Here is an 11,077-nt window from a genome sequence, read left to right on the forward strand (position 1 = left end):
GCACTGATCTAAGTGTAGTATAGAAGAGTGGCCACAGAGATAGAGTTAACAAATGTGAACTAGGGAGAGAGCTGCCTCTCCTGGGAGATGGGGGGAAATCAGTTGCTCTTTATTAAGAGCTGATCCTTAAAAGGCTAAGATGCTTACGGATCTGTAAAAAGTTTCTGCCTTCTGCTGCAGGATACTTAATTATATACCTCTAGTTATTTAAGCCTCTATAGAAATGAGTAACTGCCCTTTTACAAGGCAGAAAGCCAATGAAGTGCAATGGCAGTGTGTTCAATGACTGCAGGTTACACTGAAGTGTTTGTTTCAGGCATCTGCCTTTCAGCAAGAGATAGCAGTCCTTTGCAAGTATGGCACTCCTAGGAATAGTCAGGTACTGGGAGATGCACTAGCAAAGAATGATTGGAGAAAAGTTTGTAGGTTTCTTGTTTTCTTCTTGTCATAGTTTTTCTCACAGCTTTGTGTCGTCATTGTTGTCTCTCTCTGCTCTTGTGGAGGCGGCTGATTGTGAAGAGGAAGATGAGCTTGCCTGCAGAGGAGTAATTAAATATATTCTTCCTATTTTAAATTTCTAAACGAACTTGATAGTCTACAGTGTTATGAAGGACTCTTGTTTTCATCTGCACTAGAGTACTTGTTTGGGTCAGAATGAACCAACAAATGTGATTTTTGTTGTTTAAGTGCTATTTGATTTAGTACATTTAGAGTCAAATTTGTTCAATACAAGTTTCCTATTATTTATACAGGCCTATTGTTTAATTCCCATACCCACTGAACCTGCATACGTAAGCGGTGCTAATTTCAGGTCTGCAAAATGCAGCTTGGTGACTAAGAAACTTCTGAAAACGTTTATAGCTAGACATTTATAGACAAGGCTAATCAAAAATAAATAGGAGGCAGTTTGGTATTATTCTTCCTTGTCTGTCTCTTCTGCGTGATGAGAAAAGAAGCACAGTGAGCGTTCAAAATGACTGTTTCAAGAAGAAATACCTGCCTGCTTTTCAGACTTTTGTCATGCTTGAGATTCTTTCTTATGGCATGAAGTTAGTAAAATAATTTTGAATCAGGACGTTTCCTAGAAAATTTTGTTACCTATCAGTTTTTCCTCTGTCTACACAGTGATCTGTTTTGAAATATTTCATCTGATTTCCTCAAAATATGTTTATGCTTTTTGGTGTATGGAAGCACTTTTCCCCTGTATTTTCAGGATTGTATTACCTGTTTCCCATCTTCAGTTAAGGATTTACTGTGTTTGTATTATCTTGTTCCATAAAAGCTCTTCTATGTGCACCCTTTCTGTGATTTAATCTTGTATTAAAGGTACTCACCTGTATGTATTATGTGTGGGGAAAGGAAAAGGTGCTTATGATAATCAGACCACGGCTTTCCTCTTAGTGACATAGGCTGACTTGTAAAAATCCAGACTCAAGTGAAAAATCCTAGCTCAGGAATACATCCTATGCTGAAAAAAAGTTATTTTCCTGTCCTCTAGATGATCCCCAAACACACACGTAGTGCAGTGTTACTCACCCTTTCTCTTGGTACAGGAGAGTTTCTGTCTTGCTCTGATGAAATGGTTTTCTGTATAAGTAGGAGGTTCAGAAGTGTCCTGGACTGGATCTGCATGGAAGCTTGTGATAGGAAATGTTCTGGCTCTGGAAGTATTTGTAAGCTTCTTTGCTGCACACAAGTAGTGTTACTTGGTCACCACTCTCTTGGATTCGTGTCACCACTTTGTCATAGGATTTCATTGGTCACATTCACCCGTTCACTTCCACCAAAAAGTCATTATTTTCTACACCTGCTTTGTCAGCTGGCCCATGGTTTTGTACCTGCAAAGGTGAGTTCAAACTGTGATATTAGCACAATATTTGCAAAGGTGCATTAACAGGTGATGGATGGCTAGACTGCTCAGTTACTGCTCTCCTTACAAGGCAGCAAAATGACCATGGGGAAGAGGAGATCTGTGGGGCAAAAATGCATCAGGAGAGGCAGTAGACCTAGGCATAATAAACATGGAACCCATAATTTTGAGATTTAAGATGTATCTTGATTTTTGTTAAGAGTTTCATTATAGAAAAGTGGCACAGTATAACCAATTTTCTTATTCTTTGCAGGTTCCTGTCCAGTAACTTTACAGCATTTCACAGGTTCCTTCATAATGAGTGGAAGCTCTCCTCTCAAGAAAGTGAAAGGTACGGACATAATTTGAGACAGTAGAGGCTTGACTTTTGACAGCTATGGGCAGAGAAAGTGGGTAGAGTAAGGTGAAGATGTCTGTCTTACATTTAGAATGCTTTACAGTTAAGGTACTAATTTTAGCATGCCAGCCTCATGAATAAAAGAAAAAGTTATGCAAAAACCAGATTTCCCCTTCTCTCTAGATTTATAACAGTGAGGAATATTTTCTGTTGCTTTTTTTTTTTTTTTTTTTTTTTTTTGTCTTGGCCCTACAATATCCAACTTACTAAAAATTACAGCTCATAGAGCACTAGAGAAGACACTTCTAAATTTCTGGCTTTTCTTGAGTGTACTTGCAAGACAGAAGGGAGGAATGTCTGACAGACTACTTCATTTTTCTATTCCTCAATCTAGATTAGTACCTCATTGATGAAGAATCCAGGCTTGCTCTTGATCATGTTTAAACTGAAGCCAAATGTACTAGGCCCTTTCACCATCTTGCAGATTCTTGGCTTGTGGTTCACTTTCTGCTCACCGTGCAACTCTACTCTTTCCTCCCTCTTAGCTGGATCTGGATCTTCTGCTTTGTAGGAGTATGAGAAGGGGGAAATTTGAGCCTGAAAAAAAGTAACAAATAAAACTTGGTTAACATAAAAAACTTCTGTTGTGAAATCTGTATTAGGTATTCATACTCAACATGTTTATTTTGAAGCCTTTTTATTAATGACTCAGACTTGGTTTGCAATGAAGAACTCTGCTAGTGGAAAGAACTATCAGAGAATGTGTGTTGATCTGTGTGAGACAGGAATTTTGTTACTTGTTTTGTTTGTAAGTGGTTACTCAGCAGCACAGCTCTGAATTTGCTGTCTTAAACTTGTAACTTTTTTTGTGGTGTGTTTCAGTTTAGAATTGTTCCAATAGTGCCTATAAAATCTGGAAGAGAACAAAAATTTGGGTGTTTAGTGACTTGCTGTACACGTGCAAGGAGAGCTGAGCTGCTGAAGTATGGGTGTGTTTTAGACATTTCCTGCAAGTTGAAGAAGTACAGAGCAGACCAGTTGTTTCACTGTTGTGTATATCTCTTCATAATGATAAATCACCAATTCTTAGCAGTCGTTTGCATTTTCTTACCAGTTTATACATGGCATCAGTCTCTTTATCCACTACCAACAGTGTGGCTTTTGCCTCAGACTGCTTAATTTTTTCCACTACGCTTTCATGATCCAGACCATCCACTTGCTCACCGTTGACAGCTACCAAGATGTCGTTGTCTTTGAGACCTGCCTTGGCTGCTGAGCCCTCAGGATCAACATCCTTGATTATATGACCTAAGATCAGAAGGGAAAAAGGATTGATGTGAGGGGATATGCTTGGTAAGTTTAAAGACATTAAAACGCATGGTGAAAGCTCAGTTAGAATTGCAATTCGGGTTGAGATAATTTCTTTGATGTAGCTCTGTTTGAAGCATATCTATAGGGGAATTTGAGATGACCAGTAATAAGCCCAAGCAAATGATGTCTGTACACCTTGTACAGGAAGAAATGATTGCTAATGGCATGGTCTCTGTGTTAACTTGGTTCTTACCATGAGTATTTTGTTCCATCCGTAGATAAAAGCCATAGCCTTTTGTTCCTTTCTGGATCTCAATAAGTCGTGGTTTGAGGGGAAGCAATCTTAGGCTGGCATTCTCTTTGCTCAATACCATGTTGTGGCTTTTATAATAGCAGTCTGTTTCTTCATTTGAAAGTAGAAACATAACATGATTTTCAGACTTCTTTACCTGTGATAGTACATGTACAGTCTCAGATGTCACCCCTTCAAGAACATGTGGAAATTGTCAGTACTTTGCTAACTGGTGTACTGACACGTGAGTTGATTTTTGTTTTTCCCCTCCAGTCAGAACTTTGAACCATGACAAGATTTTGGGCATGTAGGATTCAGCATATATTTGAGGAAATTTTCTGTATTTTATACTGTGTCTGTGACCTTTAGGGAGTTAGCTATAGAGTGCCATGAGGATGGCATATAGTGCCAGCAGAATCTAGTGAGCCTTAGCAAGTAGTGCTTGGATTATCTACATTTGGAACTCTACAATATAGACATGCCATCTATACCACTATTATAGATTGCTGTGACCAGAGTAAAGTTTCTGTCACTCTTGGTCCTCTTCCACCTCCCTGTATTACTGATAGTGAGATATTGTTGGTTGTTTTTTGTTTGGTTGGGTTTTTTTGTTTGGTTGTTTGTTTTTTGTTTGTTTGTTTTCTTTTTGTCTGACCATCCTCTCTGAGATCCGACGTCTTATTCCTTTCTAGTCTGATGGGTGGCCTATTTACTCATGTTAACCAATGTCACTCTGCTGCTGATGTTATAAAAGCTCAGCAAAACAGAGGTGTTGCACTGTTCCATAGTTAGTAGTGTGCACTGAATTGTGATGGTAGAATGCCTGAGCCTGTACTGCCTCTCTCATGGCTCTCTGAAATCTCTTCAGCTCCAGCTGCATTTTAGCAGTGCCAATAGGGGAAAGCTGAAGTCTTATTAGCAACATTCTTTGCAGCTGAGGCCAGGTAGTGAGATTACTTGTACAGTAATTTTCATTAGTTTTGGACTGCTTAACAAGAGAAAGGAATTAATGTCTAAATTAATTAATTTTCCCTGTTCATCCTGACTGTATCATCATACCCTCTTCCTGCTCTGAAAACTGCATTTGATGAGTTGCCCTCTTACCATTAGGAGTTATTTCCAGGACTTCTATGAGCAGAGCATGATTTATTTAATAGGGTTCCTGGCAGCAGTATAATTCTGTTATTTAAAATTCCCTGGCCTGTCTTGATGACAGTATTCATTCAGAGTCAGTTCAAGAGGCTGCTTGACAGCAGAGCCAAAGCAGAGGAGTACTCTGCTGTGTTGATGATACATGAAGAGCAGCTACCAAGATTTACTGTGAAGCATTCAGATTAGCCAGACCTACCACCTCAGTAACCCTGAAAGGTTGCTGTGACAGTGGGCCAGAAGAGAAGATGAATCAGTATACAAATAAATACCTTTTCCACAACTTCCCCGTGTGTGTCATTTTCCACATTTTTTCCATTTATTTCAATCAGGCGATCATTATTTTGGACACCAGCCTTTGCAGCTGCTCCTTGTGGTGAAAGCTCCACTAAGAACAACCCCTTCTGTCCTAAAATAAATGAAAATTCATTACAGAGGGTAGGCCATTGAAGTATGCCTGAATTTAATGGTTAAGGAAACTCAGCATTGATGTCCTTGGAGACACTTTGTCTCTGCTTATGTGCAGATTACAGTGGCACCACAAACCTTCCATACAGAGACACATCTGTATCTTATTCGACCCTGGAAAAATTATTTTGGTTCATTATCTTCAGCTCAAACAATCTTTTATTTCTCTACCAAGAGTGCCAAAGAGGCTGATTAAAATAGCTGAAAGGGGGTTGATTCCTGTCTCCCAGTTTGAAGTGATAAGCTGCTTTTGTTGTCTTACACATTTCATAATTTCTTGATTCTGGAAGGCTTACTGTCTTTCAGTTATATTGCTTTTGAAAATACCCTCTGTAGAGGTGATGCTTTCCAGAAGACTTCCTTGTTCTGTAGACTGGCCTTGGAAGAAAGGCAAATCCCTTGCTTTTTAAGTGAAATAACTTAAAAATTGGAGCAAAGTGTTTATTACAGCTGCCTAGAACCTTGTATGCTGATTTCTGAGGTGGTTTTGAAGGAATGGAGCAGGACTTAATGTAGCATCTTGAGTGTACATCTGGTATTTGAGCAGTGACCACAAATTTGATTTTGGTAAGTGGGCTTACAGAAGCAGAAAATAGCTTATTCTTTTTATCTTTATTTCTCTGCCATATAAGAAATGTGGTCCTCAGAAAACTGTGCACTGACTAGGCTGTACAGAAAGAGAACAGAAATGGACCTGAGCTCATATTGCTGCCTCTCACTTTCTTTCTGCTAGCAAGAGCAGTTTGTGTGCTGCCACTGACCCCATGTGTTAACTGTGGTTGCCTCTATCCCTGCTGCCATACATACATGTGTATATATTTACATATATGTACACACACACTATCTCTTCTCCCTAGGTGCTTGCCTTTGGTGGTTTTCAGAGAGAAGCCATAACCTTTCTCCTCCTTCTCCAGGTAGCAGAGCCGGGGTTGTGGAACTGGAGTGATTGCTCCATTGGCCATGGGTGGTGGGGACTGTTGCTCCTGCTGCTGTCCTGCTGACAGATTTTGACCCAGCTCTTCCAAGTTCACTCCCTCCTTCTCTGCCTTTTCATAGGATGCATCATCCAGAACAAGAAGTACAACAGAATTCCCGCTGTTTTTTATGATCTCCACTACCTATAGTGGAAAAGATGAAATGACAAGCAGGTACTAGAGTGATTGACCTAAAAGTTTTCCCCAGTAAGGGTTGCATTGTCTACTGTTGTTGTTGTCTCATGCCCCTGCTTATGCACTATGGAGGCACTTGAAGCCTCCATTTCATGCTTGTGGTGGGTAATGAGCAATGCAGGGAGATGCTCTGAGCAGTTGACTCTGCTCTCTTTCCTAGCTGAAGGTGCCCTAGCAAGTGGGAGAGAATGCTTCACATAATGGCAGTGGGTCTGGGTAAAGGGGGAGTGATGTGGATTCTAGACTAAATGGAGATGTACCTGTGTGTGTTCTTCCTTGTCTACAAACACACCATTGACCCTGAGGACTCTGTCTCCATCCTTCAAGCCTGCTTTTTCAGCTGGGCTGTTCTGTTCCACATTCCGGATGAGATGTCCTGCTATGTCCTTCTCTATACGTAGATAGAATCCATAGCTCTTCTGGGGCTTTTTGGTCACTTTACATTCTCGGGGCTGGAGAACAAAAGTCATCTTATGCTGCAGAATGGAAAAGATACGTGAGTAAAAGTGGCAAGCTTACCTAGATGTGTTCCCTCTAAATACATATTGATACAGTTTGCTTCAGAATTTGTGTTTTTCTTTCCAAGAAATCCGTCTGTGCAAAGTCCAAGCTAGTTAAGAAGGCTAGGGAGAAGAAACCAACAAATCAACCCCTTTTCCCTCTCCCTTCTCACTTTACTTGTCTCCCTATCTCAAATGAAATTAAGCGAGATGCAGAACCAGGAGAAAGAAGTTGGCTGTTTATGATAACATAGTGAGACTAGTGGTGAGGATTGAATATCTGAATTAAGTCCTCCAGAGAAAAAATAATAGCAGCACAAAAATACTGGAGCACTATAGAAAGAATATGTGACAAAATGGGATTTCACAGAATTGCAGAATAGTTAAGGTTGGAAGGGACCCCTGAATGTCCCAGCTCAAGTAGGGCCACCTAGAACCAGTTCCCAAGGACCATGTCCACATGGCTTTTAAATAGCTGTAAGGAAGAAGGCTCCATTACCTCTCTGGGCAACCTGTGCCTGTGCTGAGTCACTCTCATGGCAAAAAAAAGTCCTTACATTCAGATGAAGCTCCATGTCTTTCAGTTTGTGCCCAATGCTTCTTCTGTCACTGAGCACCACTGAAAAGAGCCTGGCTCCATCTTCTTTGCTCCTTCTCTTCAGATACTTTTATACAGTGATAAGTTTCCCCTGCACCTTTGCTTCGCCAGGCTGAGCAGTCCCAGCTCTCTCAGCCTTCTGAATATCTCCAAGGATGCAGAGTCTACAACTTCTCTGGGCAGCCTATGCAGATGAATGATCAGATGGGATCAGGGGAGGACCTCATTGTCCTAACCTGACTTTCCTGTTCTTTGTTATTTTAGCTAAACAAAATTAAGTTTCAGGAAAAGGCATTGTAATGAATGTTATTGTTAATGAGGGCAAGGTTTGCAATGGAAGGTGGGAAGGACTATAAAACTAGGAAGACTCTTGTCTCCACTTACAAATTTTTTTTTCTAGGTGGGTTCTATAGCCTTTTCATACAAAATGGTGACCTTGTTTATTTCTGTATCATTTAGAAGTAACCGGTAGAGTCAAAATTCTTGGAACTGTCCATGTTTTCTTCTGCTTTTGAATCCTAATTAAGCACTGATTCTGTTAGGAAGAGCAGCTAACTGAGCTATTCCACTTTGGTGTATCATTGTATGTGAGCCTCACCAGGAGAGGTGATTTAATACTGCCTGGTGTGTGTGGTAGCAAACAGAGCAGTTGAGACAGTGTGCTTATCTTGCAGTTGTCACATGGACCTTGAAATAACCACAAAGCCTCCATTTGCTACCTGACTAAACTTTGTCTCCAATCCTGATGACTTTAACATGAGGTGTAGTCAATATAACAATGTGATGTTGTGTGAGAAAGGGATTAAATTTGCTTCTGAAATGGCAGGCTGCTGAAGAAACTGCAGTAGTTTGATTCAAATGATTTCTCAATGAGCTTGTGACAACTGGAGCACGATTTCCAGTCAGTGTCACCGGGGTGCTGTGTTACTTCCCCAGAGAATATGAGGCCAGCTGGTTAAAGAGTGTACTTGATGCTGAAGATTGTTACCAGATTGGTATTAGGCAGTGCCCTTTGTTCTCTGGGGAGCCAATCCTCCTAGAAGCTGTGTCAAGGCATATAATGGAAAGGACAGGAAAGTGTTTGGGATTAGACAGTATGGATTTACTGTTTTTTTGAAACAGTGAATCTAGTAACGGTGAAGCTAGTAATGTTACATGATAATTGGACTGGATCTGCGTGGGGACAGAGAGCAATGGATGCTCTTTACCTTTTGCAATGACTGATTCAATCTCTAATGCTTTCAGTGTAGCTGATTTGGTGACACATGTACTGGATATGCAGACTACCAGATGATGCAGAAGATCAGCTGGTCCACTAAGGTTTTGATCAGCAGTATTATAATTCAGGTGTTGGCTGGTTATTAATGACATTCTTTAGAGCTGGTACTGGGCATGGTGCTATTTAACACGTATTGATTTATGATATGCACAGTGAGACAAGGGTACCTCCTCAACAAGCTGATATATGAGACCAAATTGAGAGGGAGTAGTCAGTTTCTGGAGGTTAGGGTTGCTGTTTATAGAGACCTCAGCAGGTTGGAAAAATGGGTTGACAGGAACCACATGAAATTCAACAAACAAAAGTGAAAAAAAATCTCTATCTAGAGCATGCACAACAATAAAAGCCAAGTGCTGGCTGGCCAGAAGGTAGCATTGCTGGACAGCAGTCAGGTGTTCAAGTTGAACATGAGCCAGTGGGGTCTGCCTTTGTGATGAAGAATCATAGAATAATACCAGGTTGGAAGGGACCTCAATGGTCATCTAGTCCAACATTCCTTGGCAAAAACTCTATCTAGACAAGATATCCCTGCACCCTGTCCAGCTGAATCTTAAAAGCATCTAATGTTGGGACCTGGGAAAACAATCAAGGAGTGCAGCACAGACTGGAATCCACTTGGCTGGAGAGACACCAGGGAACGTGCCCAAAGATAGTTGTCTGAGGAACTCCTGCCAAAGATCCATGTTTATGATGACTAACAGGAATTAAGACAACTTCACTGGAGAAAGTCCAGGTAATTAACAGACCTGATTTTTATTTTACTGGAAAGATTTTTTTCTTTCTCTACTGTAGGAAGTTTGTTAAAAGCCAAAGTTGTGTTGCAGAGTTACCCATTTATTACAGCCTAATAAATACTAAGAAAATTATTCAGTTTGCAGGTAAAGATTTTTTTTTGTACCTTGATGGTTTTTTATTTTCTCTTTACATCATCACTATGACTAATATATATTGGAACTGGCCTTCTTTTCCTTTCCTTTTTTTTTTTTTTTTTTTTTTTTGAAAAGTAGCAGGCAGTGAAATCCTTCCATCATATCAACATGCTGCAGAATCACCTCTGTGACTACCTGTGCTACAGATTGCTACTTTCGATGAAAGATAAGGTATTGTTAAGGTAAGTTTGGTTGCATATAGAGCAATATGAATGTGGTGGGAGTTTGGCATAGGTGTCACTGAAGCTGGAGGATATGGGGAATTTCAGCACACAGGGATAGGAAGCCTAAGGATCATGATTCACTTGTTCCTCTTGGTCAGGCACCTTTGCTTTTTTGACTTTCTGTGTGGCTGCACTGGGACTAACTCCCCATAAGGATGGACTGACCTGTTATGTGGACATCATTTGAAACACATCAGAACGTATCGATCGTAACTGTTATTCAAAGCAGTTTTTCTTGAAAACAGTGGAAAACTGTGCTAATTCCAAAAGTTAACATGCAAAACCAGTAGTACACAAAACTGAATAAACAGTAGGCTTTTTATGGGAAAGTTTATTTTTTCATATTTAGAAACAGAGGGAAGGTTACAGTGCACTACATACTACTTATAATCCATGAAAGCTTTACATAACAAAATTACTGGGATCATAAAAATGAGTTTTTGAAGGGAAGAAGGATTAGCAAAAAAGGAATTTCTTACCTATGTGTCTGTGTGGAGCTGCCTTCACAGGAATTCTTCTTTGCTGTCTCTCTTGTGGCAGTACCTATAAGTAAGGATGGACTTTGATTGGGCAAAGGTTGATTTAAAAGATGATTCATTTAACCAGGTTTCACTGAACAGATTCAACACCTTGATAAGCAACCTTGTCTGTGCCTACAGAAGTGCTAATCCCATGCATTTCTCAGCAGTTTTGGATGTTGTTCTACTGATAAGAATACTCAAAAACTTAGTCAAGGAGGTCATCTGAGGCAAGCCTGATCTTTGCTCTCGGCAGAAGCCTTCTCCAGCTATAAAAAATGTCTTAAAGGGAACAGGTTTGGATTGTGGTAGATTGAGCTGGGCCAATAGCATTTGACTGCAAATAAGAGCTTTTTGGATCAAAGCTGCATGCCCCATGTTGGATGCAAACAATAGGACTGTGATGAGGGAACCTTGGCCAGCAGCCAGATGC

The 11,077-nt window shown here is 40.3% G+C and overlaps 1 protein-coding gene across 1 annotated transcript; it reads right to left on the reverse strand.

Moving 5' to 3' along the window:
- Nucleotides 1–380: 380 nt before the first annotated feature.
- On the reverse strand, nucleotides 381–10,635 carry LOC103537090 (Na(+)/H(+) exchange regulatory cofactor NHE-RF3). The gene is given in 11 exon segments (XM_030461018.1): nucleotides 381–535; nucleotides 1,537–1,578; nucleotides 1,580–1,648; nucleotides 1,650–1,838; nucleotides 2,610–2,804; nucleotides 3,319–3,515; nucleotides 3,772–3,967; nucleotides 5,232–5,368; nucleotides 6,293–6,545; nucleotides 6,857–7,072; nucleotides 10,606–10,635. Coding segments are annotated over 10 exon segments (1,566 nt in total). The 5' UTR covers nucleotides 7,067–7,072; nucleotides 10,606–10,635; the 3' UTR covers nucleotides 381–457.
- Between the last annotated feature and the right edge of the window lie 442 nt (nucleotides 10,636–11,077).

The sequence above is a fragment of the Calypte anna genome, chromosome 1 (genome assembly GCF_003957555.1).
Source record: "Calypte anna isolate BGI_N300 chromosome 1, bCalAnn1_v1.p, whole genome shotgun sequence".
Taxonomy (NCBI): domain Eukaryota; kingdom Metazoa; phylum Chordata; class Aves; order Apodiformes; family Trochilidae; genus Calypte; species Calypte anna.